Source organism: Ursus arctos, unplaced genomic scaffold (genome assembly GCF_023065955.2).
Source record: "Ursus arctos isolate Adak ecotype North America unplaced genomic scaffold, UrsArc2.0 scaffold_22, whole genome shotgun sequence".
Taxonomy (NCBI): domain Eukaryota; kingdom Metazoa; phylum Chordata; class Mammalia; order Carnivora; family Ursidae; genus Ursus; species Ursus arctos.
In genome coordinates, this window is record NW_026622897.1 from 59,958,730 (window position 1) to 59,984,689 (window position 25,960).

Here is a 25,960-nt window from a genome sequence, read left to right on the forward strand (position 1 = left end):
CCTTAACTTTATCCATAGGTATTTAATTCTTTTTATGCAGTTGTAAATGGTATTACAACTGCATAAATTTAACCAAGGAGATGAAAGATCTGTACATTGAAAACTATCAGACACTCATGTGAAAGAAATTGAAGAAGGCACAAATAAATGGGAAGATCTTTGCCATTCAGCCTCAGTGCAGGGAATGACCCACTTGTCTGTCAAAAACCTGTCCCCTCTCTTTGTGCCCATATGCCATATCCCATGAATCACTAAGGCATTCTGCTAGTTGTTATCCATTATATTTATTGACTTTCATTGTTACAGAAGTTTAGCTGGGCACATAGCCACCCAGCATTAAATTTCTCTCTGTTAGTAAGTACTGGTCAATGGGGTGTGAACAGAAGTGATGTATGTCACTTCCAAGTCTTGCCCTTCAAGCCTCTAGGCATCATTCTATTCTGCTGACACCTTTCTGTCTCCCTGCTGGCTGGAGAACCGTGAAAACTGTTACAGTGGACTGCAAGTGGAAGCCAGTATTAGGAATGGAATCCTGGGCCACCCATCTACCTCCAGACAGTTAGAGGGAAATAAACTTCAGTCATGTAGAAGCTCCTGGTTTTGTTGTTTTGTTTCTTTTGTACCACAGGTTGCCCTGTACCTTAGTTAATATGCTCACCAAATCTTTTCTGACTCTTCCTTGCATCTATCTGCATATATCCCTACTGGTACTATATTTATATTTCTGGTTACTGTCCTCTCTCTTACATCAACTAGTGTCTCTCCCTTGAAATTCTGTAAAATGCAGGCAGAGGATTTTTGTGAAATACAAATTTTAATGATTGCGCACAAATGCTTAAACCTTTCAAAGACTCCCTGTGAACTTTTAGGTGGAATCTAAACTCTGAAACGACTTCTCTTGGCTTTCGTGTTCTAATGTTCTCTTACACTGCACCCTTTGTATTCCACGTGTCAGCCATGCAGCAGCTTCCAACTTCCCATCCGCCGCAGGTGCTTAGCTCTAGGGTTTTCCATATATTTCCTACTCATGGAGACCACCTTCTCCTCATCTAATTTTCACTCCTTCGAGTTATACTAAAGAGATTTCCTTCTCTAGAAAGCCACTTCTGACAACCGAAGACTGAGAAAATATATGTACTAAATTCCACGTACTTACGTGTTTACAGCACTTACAGGAATTCTATTACAATTATTTATTGGACTGTATCCTAACTACTTAGTATGGCTTGGGGGGACAAGTAGTCTGTAAAATGTAGTATACTGGCTGGCAACAAATAGTACTGAATGTGAGTAGGAAATAGACCTGACCGCTTATTTTTTACATCTCATTGTAAAATGATGTAACCAAAGACATTTTTTTAAGTATTACTTATTTTGAGAGAGAGTGTGAGCAGGGGTGAGGCACAGAGGCAGAGGGAAAGAGAGGATCCCAAGCTGATTGCATGCAGAGCGTGGAAACCTAGGAGGGACCTGATCTCACAACCCTGAGATCATGACCTGAGCCAAAATCAAGAATCTCATGCTTAACAAACTGAGCCGCCCAGGCGCCCCTCTCCAAAGACATTTTTAAATATATACTAATGACCCCACTACTATAACATCAGGACTTTTTTCAAATTTGTGTATTTCTTTGAATAAAAAAAGTATTCTCTTCACACTGAATTAGGATTGAATTATGATCAGTGGCCCTGACTGGGCTCTATTTGCTATCATCTTCATAAATGTGAGCTTTGAATTTAGTAATTTACCAATACTGGTTCTGCTCTATCAATCTTTTCCCAAGCACTCCTTGATATCCAGGTTGTTTATTCTTGCCCCCATTACTTCATTTTGATACTGTAATGGATGGAATCGGTTATTTTAAAAAAAGATCCACAGTTGTCATAGACATTAACTATGTACCAGTCTAGCAAGTGAGGAAAATCGTATTACAGAATTTTCCTTGACATCTTCATTGAGGGAAGATGGTAACATCTCAGTGGGTTTGACTTCTGAATGAAAATGCGTAAGAGGGCGAGGGGCGGGAGAAGAGTGTAAGGACAGTCCCTCTTGCAGTCTTATGAGATCATTTCTCTAGGAGAGACACTATAAAGTGATCTGAACTCCCACATACTTATGGAATCGGATGGGATTCCAAAGCCTTCCCGTCATTTCCAGAATAAAATCCACCTGGCTCAGCCCCAAGTGGTTTGAGCTCACTGTAGGCAGTCCAAGAGCCGCAGGAAGTTCCGACTGAGACCTATGAGGTCTCCAGTAAGTGCGTCTACAATTCGTAGCTTCGGCCTATCAGCAAAAACAAGAAATCAAGCCTAAGCCTCTGCTTGCCCTGAAGTGCTCTAGTGTGAGAGGGCAGGCTGGAAGGTTCGAATGGTCAGCCCGCCACGGCAGTAGTACCCAACTCCATCCCTAAGGGACTCTCAAGCCAGGGTAGCCTTAAGGATTTTTCCCGCCCGGAAGGCACCGCCCCCGTGGGGCCTGGGCAGGGCAGAGAAGCCGGAAGTGGAACGACACGGAGCCTGGGTAGTAGTCTGCGGCTGCGTCCGTCCTTCTGCGCAAGCGCGATGGGGTTCAGCTGGCCGGGTGGGTTTTCCACCCGAGCCTTCGTGTCAGCTCTGTGGTCCTGGAATTGACAAGATTTCCCAGGAAGACCGGGTAAGCGTTCTGACTTTTAGGCTTCTCTTCTCTCGCACGTGTCACTGGAAGTGTACCGGGACCTCTATTCCCCAGTGCCATGAAAGCCGTTGCTGTTTGGTGTCTGAAGACTTAGTGGTTTCCGGCCGCCTGGGCCTCTCCGCGTGGTGTATTCGGGCTAATAGCGAACCTTTTCTAGCCCACGATTCCTCTTGACTATAGCGTGCGCTAAGACCTTTCTTGAAGTGACTGTGAACTTAAAATGACATTAAACTTAAGATTTCGCAGAATGGGTGTGCTGTGAAAATTAGTATTTTATTATGTGGCATGCACTATTCTAGAGTTCATTAGGGGACTTTAAGACTTGTTAATTCAGCCTTTGTGATTTACAGCTAAGGGTACTTAAACTCAGAGAACTCAAATGATTGTCCCAATACCATGCCATCGATAAAAGTCAGACCCTAGGTTAAACTTTAGAGAGTCCTTCAGATCTTTCTGCCACTGTGCTTTTCACTGTTCACCACGAAACTTTTTCAAAAAATGTTAGAGTTCGAATTCATTTGACAATTAACTTTAGTGAAAGACACCTGTACACATGACTGATAGCGGTCTGTATTATAAGTTCTAGAACCTGCGAAGATGAACAAAAACATACGCTAGTGTTCCTTTACTTTTTGGAGTGGATCGCATAAGCCTAGGACAATACTCAGTGGGTATTAAGATTTAATTAATTTGGTAGGCATTTCTGGCGGATCTGCCTGACTCTGATAGTTGGCCTGATGACAGCCTGCATTACTCCTAGTTCACACTAACCCAATGATTATAAATTTGACATTTGGTGGAAATATACCTTCTTTTCATAGTAACTGATGTGAGCTCAGGCAACCTAGCTCTTACCCACCAGGCTGTATTTATTCCTAAGACTACATATTTTGCTCAGTCTGCTTGAAATAACCAGCTCCCATCCCCTGCCTTCTCTTCAGGTTATTTCAGTTTACTCGGACTGAGATTGGAATCACACCCTAACTCCTACCCAAGGTTGGGCTGGACTAGTCCTATGGCACAATTTTAACTTCATATTATGCAGATGAAAAAACCCTGCATCTGTAGGGGTAGCTCCAACTCCAAAATGAAATCAATCTAGACAATAATTTCACTCTTGCTAAAACCCTGTGTGCTCAACTACTAGTTTTTACAAACAGTTCCTCCTGTCTGTGAACTATTTTGGTCTTCTTTTTACATATTAAAATGCTATCCAAAGCCCAATTTTCAGATTACCTTCTGATATATTCATCATACTCAAAATCTATCCAAAATTTGATTCTCTCACCTCCCCTGTTAATACGAGGTTAACAGCTTATCTCGTGGAGGCGTTACTGCAATACCTCCTAAGTGGAATCCTTGCTTTGCCTCTAGCCCCTACCTTTGGTCAATTCCTCCCAGCCTTCAGAGCGACCCTGTTAAGTTGAATCATGTCCTTTAAAACCCTCCAGTGGCTTTTCATGCTATCTTTAACCTTATTTTTTTATTTAGATTCGGTTATTTAACATATAGTGTTATTAGTTTCAGAAGTAAACTTCATTTAACCTTATTTCTTTTTTAGTGAGTATGTTTTCCAAATTTACACTGGTGAGTGCACAAGGGAAAAGTAAAACAATTAAAGAAGGAAACTATCTCCTACTGTCAAAACTCATCGACACCACCTAGTGGTGTACTAAATGGTCTTGTGGCCTCCATTCTTGCTCATTCTCTTCCACTTACTCAACAACATATCCAATCTCCACACTGTTGTTAAAGTCATCTTTCCAAAACGATAGTATTGCACCCTCCTTTAAGATTTGTAATGTTTCTTCATGACTAACATTTTTAAGGACTTCCTGTCCTAAAAATTAGGATGGCCATGATCTGGCCATCCTCTAACCTCTCCTTCCGCTTTCACACTTTCTATGCCCTCAGTGTCAAGCTACTTATAGCCGGCCGTCTACATCATTTATTTTCATGATTTCATTTCTTTGCACGAATTACACTTCTGAGACCTATATTTCAATCCAGTAATTGAATATAGAAAATTATAAAAGTTGACAAAAGTAATTGGGAACTCCATACATGATGACATTTATAGCAGTTAAATTCATGATATGAAAATGAAAAGTCTGAATCCCTGATAATGTAGAGATAATTAAGCACCATGGTACAGTAACACAAGGGAATATCATGTAACCATTAACATTTTAAATAAGTTGTATGTAAAAACGTGATTTTATTTTTTATGAAAATAAAACACCAATAAAAATATAAAAAATAGAAAAGTATGAAGAACATAAAGATAGCCACAATCCATCCTATCAAATAGATCCACTAAGAACATTGTGTGTGTGTGTGTGTGTGTGTGTGTGTGTGTGTGTATGCATATATGCATATATATACTTTTCCCCATGGGAGTATCTATATAAATATATATATATATATATATAAATAGAATCTTACCCATATACAGTTCTGTATCTTGTACTTTTCACATAAACCGTAAGTATATTATCATTACAATATTCTTGGAAAATATAAGTTTTAATGACTGCATAACATTACACATATAGGACCTTTCCCCTATTTGGGGGGGGAGGGTTGCAGCATAAAAAAATACTGCGGTAAATATCTTAAACATTTATTTATCTTTGTGTGTTCTAATGGAGTTCAGAATGCCTAAACCTGCCACTTTCTGGGGAAATCTTTTGGAACATGAGCCCTTAAGGGCCATGTCATATGCCTTATTATCCCAGCCCTGGGCATGTCTGAAGGGACCAGAGTGAACATCTGATACAAAGCTAGCCAATCCAAAGGCTTCCCATTAGCGTAAGGTTTAGCCTGGCCTCAAAGGCTTGTGTAGAGGTAGTAATGAAAATTGAGCCAATCATCTTCCCCCCACTCAGAAGTCTGAATAGAAACCCAGAAGGAAGTTACAAGTTAGTGATAGACAGAATTTAAAAACATATATTCATGGATGTGGTGGCAATTCTAGACCTGCGGAAGTAAACAGGAGGTCAGTGTGTAGAGAGGAGAGGCTACCGAAAGAGAAAAAAGTTTTTGAGAGAGTGGCTTTGTCTAATAGCTTTCTAGAGCAAGTTCCCATGTGAGAGCTTCTGTTCTTGGATTTTTTCAATGAGATTTTAAAACATGAATGTTATATAGCTCTATTTTTGAATTAGATAACTTAAGTGGGTCTCTGTTCTTTGGAAATAGAATTGCCCTAATAATGTGTAATCTATTTCCAAAAGATATATGCCTAGACATGAAATCACTGTCAGGAAGAATATCAACAATTTTAAGGCTTATGATTAGCCAAATAGCTTTCCAGAGTCTATCAATTTACCCTTATTGTATGTAGTGTATAAGTATCGATCACTCTGTACTCTCACTGAAAATAGCTATTATAATTGTTAGTAGAAGTGTTTATAGCCTTAATCTGCTGATGTCCTTTGCCAATTTTTAGATGTCCGTCTTCCTTATTAATTTATGAAAGTTCTTAACTGTCATAATTATGACAAATATTTTCCTATTGTGATTTTCATGTTTTTTACCTACTTTAGAAAATTTTATGTGGACAAATTCCTAGGTATTTTTTCTGAGTTCTTCCTTTTTATCTAATTCTCAAAAAAAGTGCCTATGTGTATGTGTGTTTTCAACCATATAAAAATCCACTTTGGTGAATTTTAAACATTTATGTTAAAGTAGCACAACCCTCTTTAGAAAGAAATCTTATACTAATCCTTATGAATCAGATAAAAATGGGGTTAAATTTGTAGTTCATTTCTGATGCACCAGCCTTCATGAAATCACATGGACGTTCATGGAAGTCAGCCTGAAAACTTGTGCTTTAATTAATACATATTAGAACAATATATATACGATGTATGTCATGAAAGCCCAATTTTTTCACCAAAGAGTTAATCATTTTCTTAGCACCATTTACTGAATAATCCTTTTCCTATTCATAGATCTTCTTAATATGTAAAGTATATATGCATATATACTAAATATGTTATATTACGTTATCCATATACTGGTCTGTTTCTAAGCGATTTACTGACTGAGCATTCTGAACATTTTTTTTTGAAATGTACAAGCAAGTTCGCCATTAATTTCAATATATCATTTACTTTTTACTTTAGGGCAATCTCGTTCTTATAAATTATCTTTGCTCTTCTCCAATGTCTGTTTTTCTTAATAGATTTTTTAAATTTCAAATCTCATTGGGGTTTTGATGAAATTTGAAATAAATCTATAGATTAACTTAGGAACATTTCCTCTAAAAAAATTGTAAGACTGCTCTATGCAAGCTCTCTTTTATTTTCCTCAGATTTTTTTCATTATTTTCATTCTACATTTTTACTTGTTCTTTTTTTTAGAAAAGAAATTTAAGTGTTTTTTCTACCCATTCTATTTTCTGATTATAGCAAGGATTTAGGAAACTACTGGTTTTTGTATTTTTATTCACCTTATGGGTTTAACTAGTTCATTTTTATTGACTTTTAAAAACATATTGTAGATATGTTTTTAAGAACATATTGCACTCCCTTATGTTTGCTGAATAAACCTTTGCCTATTCTTTTATATGAATAAAATTAATCAGTAAATTAATATTGAGCATTCGATCAATTAATAATGGATAGTTACTGATCAGTATCATTTTGCTTTAATTTCTTTTGTCTTTTGCTAATAGGAACTAAATAGTCTTTGTTTTTACTTTCTCCTGTTTTGAAAGGTATATGTGCTTTAGTTCTATGAGTTGCAATTTCTAAGTTTGAAAAAAAATGTATTTATTACACCTTTATTTCTTCAGTTGTTAAAGATGTAGAGTCCCTGCTATTTAAGATCAGAAATGTAGCACATTTTCTTTTGCTGCAGCACATGAACGTAGCGCATTTCTTTTGCTGGATTTCCAAATGAAAACACAGGACGCCTAATTAAATTTGAATTCATATAAGCAAATAATTTCTTAGTGTAAGTCCCATGCAATATTTGGGATATACTTACACTAAAAAATTATTCATTGTAGATCTGAAATCTAAACTCTAAACTGTTGTATTTTATCTGACAGTCATAGTCTCCCTCTCAGGCATTTATATACAGTCTGCTTTTATACTCAGCATTTGTATATCAAATATTTTTTTTGCAGAGCTATTTAAAATTTTGGACATTTTGTAAACAAAATAACAGTTATTCCGTTTAACTGATGTTAGTGCTCACTACCAGTTTTAGGCCATAATTTCCACATTCTTGAGCTCTCTTTAAGAAAGGAACATGTGATGAGCACTGGGTGTCATACAGAGCTAATGAATCATTGAACACTACGTCAGAAACTAATGATGTGCTGTATGGTGGCTAACTGAACATTAAAAAAAAAGGAACATGTATCATGTCCCCTGTTTTCTTATCTAATCCGTTACCTGCACAATTTAGACAATAATGACGAGTGAGCTGATTAAAAATACTACCATAGGTGATAATAGGGTTTTTAATCTCTCAATTCTGAAGGTGTCATTTCACTGTCTTTTTGACATTTTGTTTTTGGAGTTCTTTATCCGTTCTCTTTTCACGAGCTTTGTAGATAACCAGAATTTTTCTTTCTGCATGCTTTCAACTGTTCTTTTCCCTAAGCTGGTTCTAAGCATGGTTTTTATATTGGTTTTCCCTAAAATCTAGTGAGCATATATGCATTTAGCTCAGATAAAATGTCTTAAGTTCTTTGATCATTGATTCTATTCCACATTCTTTTATCTTCCTTAGAAACACCTTCAGTTCCTACATTGGATCTCCATTCTTTGCATTTCCTATCTGTCTTTTCTCCTTGTTTCCATCTCATTGTCCTTTTTGTATACACTGAAGATCATCTCAAGTGTATTCATTACAGTATTCGATATTCCGCAGTGCCAGTTCTGCTCCTATTGCCTTGTACTGTGATCCATTTTAAATTTCCCTGTAGTCCTTCATTATTTTTCTTTTTATTTTAGAGGCTCTTCTCTACTTACGGATTTCTACTCTAGTTTTACTGCTTTCAGGTTTTCTGTCATGCTACTCAAGACAGACACCAGTTTTTAAAAAATTTCTTCAGGAGACTGAAGTGACTAATTTTCATGGGTATCAGGTTTTAACTCTTCACGGTGGTATTCTTTCTTTGGTACTGCAATTCCCTATTATTTCACTGAACAAGTCCCCTTAATTTAGTTTCTCTTGGGCAGTGACGTCTATACATATTTATATTATCGGTAGTTAGGACTTGTGTATTCCTGCTGACTCCACTCCATTTTACAATGGCCACCTTCTGTCTTCTTCCGTAATTAGGTTACTAGTTCAGTTTTGCACATAGCTCTGAGCTTAGTTCTGCTTCCAGCAGCTACTTCTGTTACCTCTCTGTTCTGAGAATGAATCCGTCTACTGCTTAAATCCCTAACTCTGAACAGATGGAGTATCTTCAGTCTCCTGAAGATTCACTTCTATTAGCTTTTGCGGACATCTTTCACACCCTTAAAGACATTAAATATTGTACTTCTTGTTATGTGGTGTCTGAAGCTATGAATCAACTTGGAATCCTGGGGAGGGGGATGTGAGAGTGCAACGTGGCAACCTCAAAGTGCAGCACCCCTGCAAAAGATGGTTCCTGACTTTTCTGGTTGACAGAACATCTCCAAGACATCCTGTCTCAGATAAAGGGTCATGCAGTGCTTTCCTATCTTATGTCATAAGCAATCGAATTGTCCTGCCCTATAGTTAATTCTTCCACATTTGAACAACAGGTTATCTACCAGTTTGAGTTTCAAGTTTTGTGTGTGTTTTTCCTGTGGCTTCCTAGGGACTTTAATATAGAGGAGCCAGGATGCTGTTTCATAGCTAGCTAGCCAATTTCCATTCAGACAAAATGTAAGTAAATGTTTTGAAGTCAGTGAAAATAGAGTTGAATATACAGTACACGATTTCATGCATATGAAAATGCACAAAAAAAGGCTAGAATAAAACAGGATGAAGAGTTTTCTCCTTGAATCTTTCATATATTTTATAATGGATATGTATGATAGAAAAAGTAAATACATTTTCATTTTAAATATACAGGCATCCTCCTAAGGATTTCTTCTTAAAGCAAATGATTCTTAGCGGGAGTTGGGGGAAACTATAAATGGTGCTTGGGATTATTTGGGTTATTTATAGAATTTTCTTCCCAGCAGCATTTATTGGGCTAAATGTTAAGCTTTGATTAAAGCGGTTAACTAAATAAATTATAAGGTTTCTTGTGTGTGATTATTGTGGAGATGTGAATTCTGGTCAAATCCCTTATAATATTCATGGCATTTATGAGGTTTATCTCCTGTGTGGACTCTCTGATGAATTCGAAGAGCTGAGCTATGACTGAAACCCTTGCCACACTTGGTGCATTGATAAGGCTTCTCTCCTGTGTGGACCCTCTGATGAATGTGAAGATTAGAGCTGTGACTAAAGCCCTTTCCACAGTCATCACATTTATAGGGTTTTTCTCCTGTGTGGACTCTCTGATGAATGAGAAGATGTGAACGCTGACTGAATCCCTTACCACACTGTTCACATTTATAGGGTTTCTCTCCAGTATGTACTCTTTGATGAGTATGAAGCTTCGAACTCTTGCTGAAGCCCTTCCCACATTCATGACAAGTATAGGGTTTCTCCCCAGTATGGACCCTCTGATGAATACGAAGATCAGAGCTGTGACTGAAGTCCTTCCCACAGTCGTCGCATTTATAAGGCTTCTCTCCTGTATGTACTCTCTGATGAATTTGGAGGTTTGAGCGCTGGGTAAAGCCCTTACCACAGTCATCACATTTATAGGACTTCTCTCCCGTGTGCACTAACTGGTGAATTCGAAGATTTGAGCTCTGACTGAAGCCCTTGCCACATTCATCACACTTGTACGGTTTCTCTCCGGTGTGGACTCTCTGATGAACATGAAGTACTGAACTCCGACTAAAACTCTTACCACACTGATCGCACTTAAAAGGCTTCTCTCCTATGTGAAGTCTCTGGTGAATGTGAAGTAATGAATTTCTACTGAGGTCCTTATTACACTCAAATGTACAGAGTTTCTCTCCTGTATGGACTCTTTGATGATTGTGAAGACTAGAGATCTGACCGAAGCTCTTACCACACACGTGGCATATATAAGAAACGTCCCCTGTGCAGACTCTTTGATGAAAGTGAACACCTAAGCTTTGACTGAAGTTACCATCAACTTCATCACATCCATACAGCTTCTTACCTATGTGAATTCTTGGATGTCTGTGTAGGTCTGATTTCTGAGAGAAGCATGCTGTGCTGATAGAGCATTGATAGAACTTTTCTCCACGTTGATTTCTCTTGTGGAGAACACACTGTGAGTTCCAATAATAAATTTCTTTACATTTATTACATCCACAGTATTTCTCTTCCATAGTTTTTTTCAGTAGGTCATGTTGACATAGCTCCCCAGTGTACTCCGGAAGGGCTTCTACTGTTGGGACATAAGAATGCTGAACTATGAGCTTCTGTTCTTTTTCCACAGAGAGATTTTTCCTAGATATGCCAAGATGGCATCTGCTTCCTTCAAAACCATGTGAATCATTCCCATAGATTTCTCTAGCATGGTCTCGAGGGGTACGTTTTATTTCTAAGGACTGCCAAGGTATAAACTTTGTATATTTTAAGTTCCTGGGACTTTTGCCTTCAAAAGTCAGTTCGTAGTTCCCATACCCTGGTACTTGGGTGGAGAGTATTAACCATTCTTGATGGTGGGAAAGATCTTGTTGCTTTAGGTCTTTGGATTCTATTCCTTGGACAGTTTCCACATAGTTTCTATTCTCATATATCTGAGCGCTGGCATTCCTCCAGCCTTGCCAGGAGAGACGATTTTCATGTTCTAAATACCTGAGTCTTTCTTCTTGGGGTTTGTAGCTCTCTTTCCAGTTTCCTGGAAGAATAAGCAGATAATCCATTGGTGAGATAAAGGTGGTTTTAAAAAAATCTCAATGTCTCAAACACTGACTTCCAGAATTATAGGAATATATGTGTGAGTGGGAGTGGGAAAGGATTATGACTTAGGCTGCTCCATATCTGGTCTGAAATTCATGTGTTTGTTCATTCATATATGTATTCATTCATTCACTTATTCAGTCATTCCATAGATATATCTGACCATGTACTACTTACCAAGTACTGTTAGAAATAAACAAGTAAGGCTGACTGCTTCATGGAATTCATCTTAAAAACTGAGATTTAATGAGGTTACTCTATTTGGGGCATTATTATAAGAAATAAAATATTGTTTCTATTTTTCTGTTATAGCAGAGTGTGACAGATTGTGTGAAAAAATGGCTGCATTAACTCTGTACCTTTGGGTGTTCCCCTTCCACACTGACTTTAGCTTGGCTGTACAATTTGCTTTGTTTAATGGGACAATAGCAAAAGTGATACAAGCAGAGACTTGCAAGTGCTTACGTACTGGGGCTTGCCCTCTCTCTTTGCTAGTTTTGAAAATCCTATGACCACCACCAGGTAAACAAGCCTGGGCTAGCCTCCTTGAAGAGGGACAAATAGTCAACACATTCCCATTATCCCCACTGATATCTACCAACTGCCAGACATGTAAGTCAGACTGTCCAGCCTCATCTTAGACCATCCAGCCCCAATCAGATCACTCTATGATAGAATACCCATCTAACCAATTAGAATCGTGAAAAATAATGTTTGTTTTAAGTCACTAAGTTTGGGGTAGTTTGTTATACAGCAAAAGCTATAAATAGTCGAAGAGAGAACAAATTTAGGACCACACAAAACTGGTTATGTGTGGAGATCTGTATTTTAGATGTAATCCAGAAAATAAATAAGAATAAAAATCACAAACACCTATTAATTACATAGCCTACGTGTCTTGGGAGATGTCTTGCTCTATCTTCTGTCATCTGATATATGACCCATTTCTGAGAGTCAGATTTCTTCTATCTCAATACAATACCTAGATGAAGAACCAAAATACTCAACAAAATTGGTCCCAGAAGAAACTAATTCTATTACCCAAGAGCTGGGATAACTTTACCTACTGACATGACATTTGTGTAGTTCTCCCACATGACCTCTCGGTAGAGCTTTTTTTGAGAAGAATCCAGGAATTTCCACTCCTCCCAGGTAAAAATAACAGTCACATCTTCAAATGTTACTGCCATCTGGTCAAAGATCAGGTTTTCCAGGAAGAAGAGATCTAAGGGAGAAGATGGAGAAAGAAACAGCCATTCAGCAGGTAATATAAGTGACAAACGATATCAAAAAAGAAAGAACTTCAATAATGAAGAAAAACAAGAAAGGTAAAAGGAGACATAATAATGGGGACGGCTCAATAATGTACGCGGTCACTGAAGCCCATCACGTCATAAGAAACATTTATATGTCTGCTGACCACTGGGCTAAGGACTTCACATATATTTCACGTAGTCCTCACAGCCACCCTCTCGTAGATACTATTATCATCCCAGTTTTAAAAATTAGTAAGTAATGGTTGAAGAAGATTAAGTCAGTTGATCCCCAACCCTTTTTATTCTGGAAATGTTCATCATCTTGCTCCAGTCTGGGCTGGCTGTTCTTTAGTGCTCCCATTTTCTAGATCATACACTTCTTTCCTTTTTGTGATTTACTCCATTAATTGGGAGGTATACACCCAAATGAGTTCAGTCAAGCTTATGAATGTTAATTCCATGGCCACTGAATAAAAGCAAAGGTGAGAAACAGGCAAGGTTTTCTTCAGGACACACATTTGGTTTAAAGGAGAATCTCCAAGCGTGGTTACACTATATGCTTGAAGTCCTTATCATCACTCACAAGTGGCTGGGTATCAAATTCTAGAGTGAAAAGAATTTTTCTCAGAATTGCTTCACTATTGATATGGTTTCATTGTTGTGTCTTAGACCCTTTTTTTTTTTACTCTAATTCCTTTGCAGGCAACTTTTTCTTTGCTCTCTGGAAATATTTTAGGATCCTCTTTTGACTGGCCTTCTGGCTTCAATGGTATGGCTGCATCCTCTGCTTCCCTGAAGTTCACAGGGCTATCAAATCCTTCTTGTGCTTACTCCCCTGTGGAGCATTCCAGGACGTAATGTCTGTAGCCCTATGCAGCTCTTACCACTGTTTCTCCTGTTCCTTTCCAAGTTTTGGGGTTTGGGGTTTTTTTAGGTATTTATTTATTTGTTTGTTTATTTATTTATTTTACTGAGAGAGTGAGTGCACACATGGGGGTTGGTGGGGTTGCAGAGGAAGAGAGAGAGAAAAGTCCCAAGAAGACTCTGGGCTGAGAGTGGAGCCTGAGGCGAGGCTTAATCCCACCACCCGAAGATCGTGACCTGAGCTGAAATCAAGAGCCAGACGCCCAACTGACTGAGGCACCCAGGCACCTCTTCCAAGTTTCTGTTGAAATTCCTCATTTGCTGATGGCTCATTACTTCATCATTGCAGGTTCATACAGTTTTTAGTTTCTTATTATCATCATGAAGTTTTAGAAAGAAGAGATAAATATATGTATTCAAAGTGCCTAAAAATACTTCTTTTAGTGGAGAGAACAGCTCATAAATTGGTTATGTGACAAATTCATTTCTTTGATGACATTCTCAATTCCAAGTTCAATTAAAAATGTTTAGTAAACACTATGAATAAAGGAAATATACTTTTCATGGAGGAAAACTAGAATTCATGACTATCAAATCATAATCATAGCAGTTAAATAATCAAGAAGTTATGTGAAAAAGGCTGTTATCTCATTTATTATCTCATTATTATCTCATTTATAGTAAGGTATAATTGTCAACACTAAAGGAATAAGGAAACCAACATTTAGCAAGATTAAGTAACTTTGTACAAGGTCATACAGTTACAAAATAGTGGCCTCCCTACTAAGTCGAAGTCAGAGAAGTCAAAAACAACTTGGGAAAGGGCTGTTAATCAAGATTTCCATGTACGTCCTTATTGTGTTAAAAAGGACAACGGGAAGATATACTGAAATATTCAGGGGTTCAAAATATACCACCCAGGCACTGCTTTCCAAATAAACGACATGAAAATCCATGCCTAAACAATTTAGTACTAACCACAAATAAGAACTCAAGAATGAGAAAATTAAACGTTATTTTTAAATGTTTATAAAATAAATGTTAAAACTTATCATACAAATGAAAATATAAATAAGAAAAATTGGATGCTTAGAAGCCCAGACTAGAAGACTGAAAACTGGAATCAAACAGAAAATAAATGAACTCATTGGTTCCTTATTTTGTAAAAAGTACAGAAAAAGAAAACTCAGCCTGTTGTTATTGGCTTTGTTATTTTTTAAAATATTTAAGAATTTCTTTAAAAAATTATACTAGAGGGGCACCTGGGTAGCTCAGTCAGTTAAGTGGCCAACTCTTGATTTCAGCTCAGGTCATGACCCCTGGGTCCTGGGATTGAGCCCTGCCTCAGGCTACATGTTCAGTGGGGAGTCTGCTTGAGGATTCTCTCTCTCCCTCTACCCCTCCCCTTGCTCACGCGTTCTCTCTCTCTCCCTACCCCCTTTCTCTCCTTCCCTCCCTAACATAAATAAATCTTAAAAATATATACTAGAGATTGGGTCTAGTTGCTCTTACTGAAAATTCATAAAATTTTTAAATAATTCTGAAGTAATATAAGTAAAAACTGAAAGCCTACCCTCCAGAAATAACTTGAGAAGTAAGCAGGATAGTTTCTACTGTGTCCTTTCTTTTTTTCATGCATACCCACAAATACACATATCCCACTGACATTTTTTTCTTAACAAAGACAATTCTGGTTTGCATTTTTCACATAATATATAACATACAGCTTCACATATCAGTACATACAGGTCTATCTTATTTGTGGTGGTATTAAAATATGTCCACAAATTATTTGATTCCCTTCCCTTCAAGAGCCAGGTCCCCACCTTTGAGCGTGGGCTGGACTTAAGGACTCACTTCTGATGAATATTATGTAAAAACACAGAAGGGGTGCAACTTTTAAGACTAGCTCTTAAGGGCACTGCAGCTTCCTCCTTGCCCTTTTTCTTGGATCACTCACTCAGGGAGAAACTGCCTTCCATGTGGTGAGAATACTTAAGGAGTCCTGTGAAGAGGCCATGTGGCAAGGAACTGAGGCCTTCTGTCCTCAGTGAGAAATGAGGCATCCTGCCAACAGCCACACGAGTGAACCATCTTAGCAGAGGATCCTCCAGCCCTGTGAAGCCTTCCAACGTCTGCAGTCCTGCTGACAGCTTGGTGCAGCCTCGTGAGAGGCCCTGGGAGTTCTGCCGCTCCCAGCTTCCTGACCCTTAGAAATTCAGTGACATAATAAATGTGTGTTATTTTAAACTGCTAACTGTAATTTACTATGCAATAAATATTACTGTTCTAGCAAACATTCCATTAGCAATTAATTACTATTACAATCAAATTGTTTTAGAAAATAGAAAGTGAAAATTGCTAGCTCATTATGTGGCTAGTGTAATCTTGACTCCCAAGACCAGATAAAGACAATACAAAATGTTAGATTATAATCCCTTTTGTAAATTTCACAAATCTATAAAAATCCTAAATAAAGTATTAGCTAATTGAGAAATATATTAAAAATATGCATCATGATCAAGCATGGTTTACTATAGGAAGGAAGGACAGTTTAATGAGAAAAATCTGTCAATATAATTTACTATATTAATAGGCTACAGAAGAAAACCATAATTAACTGATGAAGAGAAATCATGTGATAAAGTTAATAATGTTCAACACTTTTATATGGTCTTTAAAAACTTTTAGCAAAGTAGGAATAAAAAACCCTCTCAGTTGGTAAAGGTTACATACATATTAGGAACCTATATCAAACATTAAGCTGAATGGACAAACTCTGTATGTGTTCCTTTTATTATGGTAAACGAGTGACTACCATCCCCATTGCTTTCAACATAGTACCAAAGGCCTAACAAATACCGTAAGAAAATGAAACAAGGCACAAGGATTAGAAGTAAAAACAAAAAATTTAACTATTTGCATATATTACAGCAATCTACCTAGAAAAACCGAGAGTACACAGATAAACCATAAACTAAACAGAGCTCAGCAAAATTACCAGATACAATAAAGCATAACTGTATCAGCAATCAACTGCTATAAAATAGAAGACACCATTCACAAAAAGCAAAACAAAGAACAAACACTATCTTAACCAAGAATATAAAGAACTCTTTGAAGATAACATTTAAATTTGAATAAGCAGAAAGAAGACGACCTAAATAAAAGGAGAAGCATACTACCATGTTCTTGGATGGGTTGAATTAAATTCAATATACCCCCAGTCAAATTCCAACTGGATTTTTTTGAGGAACGCAATATACTTTTCCCCCTAAAATTTACAGGGAAGGAAAAGAAGGATATAATATAGAGATTTAAGAAAACCAAGCAGGAAGACTTGACCTACCAAATAGTGACATACCGCCAAACTACAACAGTAAAATCAGAACTGACAAATAGGGGCGCCTGGGTGGCACAGCGGTTAAGCGTCTGCCTTCGGCTCAGGGCGTGATCCCGACGTTCTGGGATCGAGCCCCACATCAGGCTCCTCGGCTATGAGCCTGCTTCTTCCTCTCCCACTCCCCCTGCTTGTGTTCCCTCTCTCGCTGGCTGTCTCTATCTCTGTCGAATAAATAAATAAAATCTTAAAAAAAAAAAAAAAAAAAAAAAACTGACAAATAGACCAGTCGAACAGCATGGAAGATTCGGACTGCTTGTTTATATATGACACATTAATAATAAAGATGGCATTAAAAATGAAAGGATGGATTATTTACTACATGGTGTTGTGAAAACTGACTATGAGAAAAAAGTGGATTCCAACTTAGTATCATATACAGTGTGGTCACTAGACAGATTAAACACTTAAAGTGGGGGGCGCCTGGGTGGTTCAGTTGGTTAAGCGTCTGCCTTCGGCTCAGGTCATGATCCCAAGGTCCTGGGATAGAGCCCCGCATCAGGCTCCCTGCATAGTGGGGAGCCTGCTTTTCCCTCTCCCTCTGCCTGCTGCTTCCCCCTGCTTGTGCTGTCTCCCAAATATTTTTTTTTTAAAAAGGGAAAGCTATAGAGTAAGCAAAAGAAAATGGTAGAGTTGAAAAACATTTACCATTCGGAAATGAATCCAAGAGCCAGTTCTTTGGAAGAAAAATATTAATAAATTAGATAAATTACCAGCTAGCTAACCAAAGGGGAAAAAAGGAGTGAGTATAAATTTTAAAAAAGTTAGAATTGACGTGGGGAAATGGCAACAGATAAAACTCTAACTGAAAGTTAGGTAGGTACTTCCCACAGCTCTTTAAAAATAAATCTTAATAGGAAATATATTTTTTCCTAGAAAACCAATATGTCATAAAGAGAAAAAACCTGAACAGGTCAGTTTTATGAAAGAAATTGCTCAAGGCATCAAAGAACTCTGACCTTCAAAAATAACCAACCCGGAAGTTTTCTCACATAAATTTTCAACAAACTATATATAGAGAGAAACTATCAAAATTTTTAAAACATTCAGGAAAACACTGAGACAGTAAAAGTCAGAAAACTAAATATCTATACTGTATTATTAATGAATATTGATATAAACTTCAAGAATAAATAAAGGAGGGGCGCCTGGGTGGCACAGCGGTTAAGCGTCTGCCTTCGGCTCAGGGCGTGATCCCGGCGTTATGGGATCGAGCCCCACATCAGGCTCTTCCGCTAGGAGCCTGCTTCTTCCTCTCCCACTCCCCCTGCTTGTGTTCCCTCTCTCGCTGGCTGTCTCTATCTCTGTCGAATAAATAAATAAAATCTTTAAAAAAAAAAAAAGAATAAATAAAGGAAAATATAAGGCCAATAAAATCCAGCAACACCTATATTTATAAAATACTGCCACAGAACTAATTACTCTAAAATGTGGTGGCTTCACACAACAATAATTATTCTCTCTCACAATTTCTCTAGGTCAGAAATTCAGGAATGGCCTAGCTGGGCAGTTCTACCTCAGATCCCTCACGAGACTGTTGTTTTTTTTTTTTAAAGATTTTATTTATTTATTTGACAGAGAGAGAGACAGCCAGCGAGAGAGGGAACACAAGCAGGGGGAGTGGGAGAGGAAGAAGCAGGCTCATAGCAGAGGAGCCTCGATGTGGGACTCAATCCCAGGACTCTGGGATCACGCCCTGAGCTGAAGGCAGACGCCCAACGACTGAGCCACCCAGACGCCCCCTCACGAGATTGTTGAGTAGTGGCTTGACTGGGCTGAAGGATTCACTTCCAGGGTGGCTCACTCACATGGCTGCCAGGCTGGTTGTGGCTGTCGATGGAGGGTCTCAGTTTCTTTGCACTTGGTTATATGGCCTGGGCTACCTCTCAACATAGAGGCAAGCAAACGCTGCATCCTTTCTGACTTAGCTTTGCAAGTCACACAGCATCACTTCTGCTGTACTCCACTGGTTGAGGTGATCACAGCCCCACCAGATTTGAGGAGCAGGGACACAGATCCTACTTTTTGGCGGGAAGAGTAAGTCACACAGTAAGCATGAAGAGTGAGATATGTTATAGGTGTGGCCTCTTTGGAAAATGCAAATACAATCTGCTATAATACCAAGCACATTAGAGCATGATGGAGAGGTGGTTTATTCCAAAAGGTAAAGAAAGGCCCAAATGAAGAAATCTATAAACTGTCGTAATAATGTCCAATAAGAAAAGCCATATATTTTACTCAGTGCCAAAAGTACTTCTTAAAATGCAACATGGGCCCTTCATTTAAAACTACAAACAAAGCAAGTTAGCCAAACAAAAATAAAGACATGCAAATATATCTCAAATCCAAAAATAAAGCATTAAAAGCATTCCCATTAAGACTGGAAACTCAACAAAGATACTGCAAATTCATTATTTTTAAACCACTAATGAAAGCATTTGACAATACAAGTAGACAATTATAGAGGGTATGGTTGTATATAGGAAACCCAGGAAATCAACTGAAAGTTGTTAGTAATTTTAAGGAAAGTCAATGTCCCTGAAATTTTAATACTAGGTTTGTACACTAGAGAAACTTACACATGTATACCAGAAGATATGTACAACAACATTTTCAGTATAACTGCTGTAATAGCAAAAAACTAGAAGCAATACAAAAGGCACAACAACAGGAGGATGGATAAATCAGTTGTCATTCTGTGAAACAGTACACAGCAGTGAAAACGCTGTAGCTACATAAATCAACACGGATGCACTATAAAAATTAACATTATACTAAAGAAGCAAATCACAAAAGACTATATAGAGTGATTCCATTTATATAAAACTAAGGAATAATAAACACAACATTTAAGATAGCAGTTGCCTCTTTAGGAAAAGGAGGGAATGAAATTGTGGGGTCAGCAGGGGGTTTTTAAAAATATTTGCTGGTCTAGAGGGTAAGTGTTGATGTTATTTTAAATGATACTTAATATTTTAGTATATTCTTTTGCATGCATGTAATGCATCACAAGTTCAAATTAATTAACCATGTAAAATATAATTACATAATTTAGAAAGTTCAGACATATAATCATTAAAAGATACTTTAACCCACTGAGCCACCCAGGTGCCCCTTTTAAAAGGTATTTTTAAAATGCATTTATGGGGGTGCCTGGGTGGCTCATTCAGGGTTAAGCATCTGCCTTCGGCTCAGGTCATGATCTCGGGGTCCTGGGATAGAGCCCTGCATCAGGCTCCCTGCTCAGCAGGGGGTCCTCTTTTCCCTCTGCCCCCATCCATGCTTGCTCACTCTCTCAAATAAATAAAACTAAATACATTTTTTAAAATGACATTTACAATAGCAATTAAAAAATACAATCTCCAGGTCCTGGGATCGAGCCCCATGTTGGGCTCCCAGCTCAGCAGGGAGTCTGTTTCTCCTTCTCCCTCTGCCTCTACCTCTCCCCCTCCTTTTACTCTCTCTGTCTCTCTCAAATAAATGAATAAATCTTTAAATATATATATATATTAACAAAAATACTTAGAACCTAGATAAATGTAGCTTTTGAATTTAGAAAACACTCCTCAATCTCAGGTAGGAGAAATAAACATAATTTTGTTATCACTAAACTTATCTACATTTTCAGTGATACAGCAGGTTTGGGGGAGGGCCTGAGAAACTGATTTTCAAGCACTTTTGTGAGAAAAAGGAAAAGTGTTAAAAAGAAATGAGAGGAGACTAACCCAATGGTATATTAAAACTCTGTAACTCTAATTATAACACCATGAGGTTGACAAAGGAATAGAGAAGATCAATGGAAAAGAATAGAAACCTGGATATGGACCTAAATATAGCAGTAAATTCTAAACATGGTAAAGGTAATATCAAATTTGTGGGGATAAAATGGCTTATATAATTCATTATGCTGGAACATCTGACTAGCCGTTGGCCAAAAAAAGAGAAAAAAGGCTGGATTCCCTGCCTCAATTCTTACGTCTTAGTGACTAGAGAGAGTTGTATCAGATATGCATGATATTTTAAACAATAATTAACATAATAGCAACCATTGTTAGTGATTCTGTTTGTCAGGCACTGTGCTGGTTTTTACATGTTTACATCTTAACCCTAGTAAGTTCTATTTCCCCACTTTAGAGTTGAGAAACTGGTTAAGTAATGCTAGATTATATATATATAGATTATATATATATTAACTGAAAAGTTAATATATTCGATATCTAAAACTTATAAGAAACTTTTACTTCTTTTTCCAAAACGAGCCATTTTCCTTTTCTTTATCCCTAAATGTGGAAAAAGAAAGGCTAAATTCCTCTGCATTGCCTATTAAGCACACTACATGCATATAAAGGAACAAAATTAAATACACTCGGACAGCAGTATAAGAAATGAGAGATGGGCCCATGAAAAAGGACACCCCCAAAAGTGGTCTGTGTGTACATTTGTATATTTGTGTGTGTATGTAAAAAATTTAGTAATTTGGTATATAAAAAGGCAGCACCACAGTCAATGGAGAAAGTAAATGTTACTAGAAAAATAAAATAACTAAGTGGGAGGAAAAATGTTTAAGTTCTGTCATTTTTCATACCAAAATAAATACCTGATAGGTTTCAGAGTTAAACTTTTAAAATACTTGAAACTATAAAAAACAGTTGAGAAAAACAAAAGTAATTATGTATTATATTTGGGGGTGAAGAAGAGCTCTCAAAGCATAATACTATATAAATAAAAAGAAATAAGATTCCACTTTATACAAATGTGAAACGCATATAAACAAAGAATTCCTTAAAAGCAAAAGGCAAACAATTAGAGAAATACAGCCTTTAACAAATGGTTTATGTCTTTTACATACAAAGAATATCTTTTATCAAATAGAAACAAAAAATTTAGTAGGAAAAAAAGTAACGCATGTCAAGAAGCATACATTACTATGTCAAGGAAGGAATGCAAATGACCAGTAAATGTATGCTAAAAACAGTCAACCTTACTAAAGACTTAAGGGATCCAACTCAAAGCAAAATCTTAAAGATAATACTCAAACCCGGTAAAGGTTCAGAAAAAATAGTATCTTTCCTCAGATGGTTATAAAAGTTAATTCATGTAGTATTTCTAAAAAAAGAACTTAAGTTTTTCAAAAGTCTAAAACATGTTTATATTCCTTAACTCTGTTATCCTATTTCTCAGAGCATACCTTGAGGGTATAAAGAGATACACTAAATAGATTATAAGAATATTTAATAGAAAATTTTTATGACAGCAAAATATTGAGAATTACTTAAGTTTTTCCCCCAAAAGAATTTTTTTTAATGTTTTTTTATTATATTATGTTAGTCACCATACAGTACATCCCCGGTTTCTGATGTAAAGTTCGATGATTCATTAGTTGCGTATAACACCCAGTGCACCATGCAATACGTGCCCTCCTTACTACCCATCACCAGCCTATCCCATTCCCCCACCCCCCTCCCCTCTGAAGCCCTCAGTTTGTTTCTCAGAGTCCATAGTCTCTCATGCTTCATTCCCCCTTCTGATTACCCCCCCTTCCAAAAAAGAAGATTTAAGGGGCACCTGAGTGGCTCAGCCATTAAGCGTCTGCCTTCGGCTCAGGTCATGATCCCAGGGTCCTGGGATGGAGCCCCACATCGGGCTCCCTGCTCAGCGGGAAGCCTGCTTCTCCCTCTCACACTCCCCTTTCTTGTGTTCCCTCTCTTGCTGTCTCTCTCTGTCAAATAAATAAATAAAATCTTTAAAATATATATGTATATATATAATTTAAATGAAGTACATATGGCTGGAAGGGAACATATCTAGAATAAAGCCCATATATCTGGAATGGAATGATACATACTTGGAATGGAATATTATATAGTCATTAAAACTCAGGCTACCAAAAAATATTTGGAAAAAATGTTATTTATATATAATATATATTTAACAATGAAAAAATTATACATATAACAGCTATCCATATAGCCAACAAATATTCATTGAGGGCTTACTACATGCTAGGAAATGTTCTCTGCCCTCTTAGAATACATTTATCATGTTCAAACTTTTTTATATATAATAATCTCTCTACATATACGAATGTTAGATTACCTATGTGGCTATATTTGTATGTATGTGTATATGCATGTATGTATATGTATTAGTGTCTGTACAGATTATGTATGGATGTATATCAAATATTAGATATAAGACTAAGTAAATAGATCCAAATGTCAGTAATGGCTGCCTCTGGTTGAAGTGCAGAGGCCTGAGTGGCGCACAGGAATAAGTAACCAATTAAACATGAATAGCCTTCCACAATGTGGCCTCACTTTATACATGCATTCTTAAATGCTCTACAGTTACTAGCCCAGTTTTCTCATTTTCCCCTCAATTTCTGCCTAAGACTAAATGATCATCTTCTGTCTAGAATAATATCTTCCTATTCATGATTTTTGAAACCTGAGCTTCTGTTTCTTTTAAGCGCCACTCATTCTGACACTGTTTAATGTGTGATAACTTGAGAAATTATTATTAACCCCATGTGGCTTATCTCCCCAATGTTAGAAAAAGACATTCTTATATATTTCCTTATCTCAGAGCATCAAGAACAGTACAAATTATACAACAGACCTGGATGACTGGCTGAATAAATGAGCAAATGTTGGAAAAAGACACGGGATGGGAGGCAGGGAAATGCTACATCGGGGTTTGGAAGCTTCTCAGGCAAGGGAGGAACATTTTCTTTTCTATCTGGCCCATCCATCCCCACTGCAGCTTCCTCTTACTCCCACCACCCGTGGAGAATTCAGGGGCATCTTATAAATGAGAAAAGACCACCCTACTCACCTGGGATCAGACTATGAGGAAAATAGTGAACATTCCTTCCTCGTTTATGCTCCTCTTTTGGGGAAGGGTGGAGTTTTGAGGAGTCTGAGCTGAGGGAGAAGAAAGGAATGAAAGATTGGGCATGCCTTGCAATTCCCAAACTCACTACATTCCCCATATACTAACTGGGTGTGACCCCCAAACCTCTTAGAAAGAGGCCAGAAAAAACCCAAGAATATTTCTGTTCCGTTTCAAGGGCCAGATAGGAGAGTTGTGAGAATTTGCACCCAGCATTTTATTTCTGAACCTTTAAAAACTTAAAAGGTACGATTCTAGTTTGGGCAGGAAAACAGAATTTGATCTCACAGTCCTTCCAGGGATGCAGATGCTCTCTTTGTAATTTAACCTCTGAGTCTCAAGGCTTTCTTAGTTAATTATTAACAAGCTTAAAAAAAACAATAGAAATGCGACCCTTAGTTTCTTTCTAAAAATACTTTTCTTGTTTAATCAGTAAAGTAGAAAAATAATTCCATTGTTCTCTTGTACTTTACTACAACAAATACTGATTTACTATCAAGAGTACCTAGAATCTTAAAGAAGGATCCCAGATCTAACGTTCCCAGGAACTGATCAGTCTCAAGTCTATTACTAACCACTTGTAGAACTTTGAAAATGACCAAACTTCTAGACCTAGGGCCTCACTTTCCTCACCTGTAAAATGGGGGCATGAGCCTTTGCTACCGCGGTCCTGCCTTGGTGATCACAGGTCCCTGAGGAAAATGATAAACAGTTAGGGGAGCCCTCTTTCTCTAGAGAGAGAGAAACAACAACAACAACAACACGATTCATGGACGTTTCAAGAGCGGCACAGGTTTGGGCTCCCCCAACTTGCCACGGGCTGCCCGAGTGTTTTTGGATTCAGGTTCTCAAGGACTGGGATTTGCCCGCGTCGGGGCCACGGATCTGCGCGGCCTCTGCTCCCGCAGCGAAGACGCGCGCGGCCTCCGTTCCACGTCCAGACCCCCAACCCGAGCTCCGCCCCAACACTTTTCCAACCCCGAGCACCCCGGCTCCAGGGTCCAAGCTGCCTCTGTCCTCCTCTCCCACTCCCCATACTCGGTTTTAACTTGAGGAGGGCGGCTGTGAAGGACCCACCTACACGGGTGTCTTCGGTATTTCTAAGCCGGAGCCGCTTCTCGGCCCCTCACCCTCCCTTTTCTGCCACTCTTTCTTCAGCCACAGCTCTCCCCGCCCTTGTCCGCTTCTGGCTCGGTGCTCCCGAGAGTCCGCGTCACTTATGGAGTCTCTGAGGGGGACGCCACCGGCCAAATAATCCGTCTACACAAACAATGGCCGCAGCCCGGCTAGATCGAAATGGAAGCGCCGGGCCTCGGAGTAGACACTCGGAGCGTTTCCATGGAGACGGGAGGGGCGGGGCTCGAAAGGAGAGCGCAGGAGAACGTGGCTCCTGATTGGCCAGAAGGTTCGGGGCGCAGTCCGGCTCTCAGCCACCGGCGTTCGGGGGCAGACCTGTGCTGTCTGCGCTCTGAACGCAGGTCGGGGTCTAGTCACCCCCAATGCTAAAGAAATAGGACTGTTCTAGGAGCTTTTAGGGCCCCTGGGAAGGGCGGGGCTGGGGATTCTGGGCAATGAGCGGCTGGCCTCGGAGAATTCTGGGACCCTCAGAACCCGCGAGTAGGGAACCCCCCAATAGGAATCTGGGGAAATCCTTGCTGTCACTTTGCCTTTGGGGGCGAGGGATGGTTGCGCCCGCTATCCCGAGCCCTCGGCGGAATAGGCACCCCACTAGCTCTGGCCCTAGCACTGTCCCTAAACTCGAGGTTGGAGTCGCGCAGCCGCGAAGAGGACCTTTCAAATTCCAGGTTGCCGTTGCCCGGGACCCGCTTGGCTCCTGCTGATGTGCTTGGTGGGGTCGCGCTTTCCTCCTGCCTCTTTTCTTGCCAAG

At 38.5% G+C, this 25,960-nt stretch overlaps 1 protein-coding gene across 1 annotated transcript; it reads right to left on the reverse strand.

The window, feature by feature from the left end:
* Window positions 1-5,295: 5,295 nt before the first annotated feature.
* On the reverse strand, window positions 5,296-25,410 carry ZNF214 (zinc finger protein 214). Its single transcript, XM_026486186.4, has 5 exons — window positions 25,150-25,410; window positions 24,706-24,764; window positions 24,016-24,104; window positions 12,725-12,886; window positions 5,296-11,599 (listed from the first exon to the last, which is right to left on the reverse strand). The coding sequence occupies exons 2-5, from the start codon at window positions 24,720-24,722 to the stop codon at window positions 9,903-9,905; spliced, it is 1,965 nt and encodes a 654-aa protein (XP_026341971.2). The 5' UTR covers window positions 24,723-24,764; window positions 25,150-25,410; the 3' UTR covers window positions 5,296-9,902.
* Window positions 25,411-25,960: the final 550 nt, after the last annotated feature.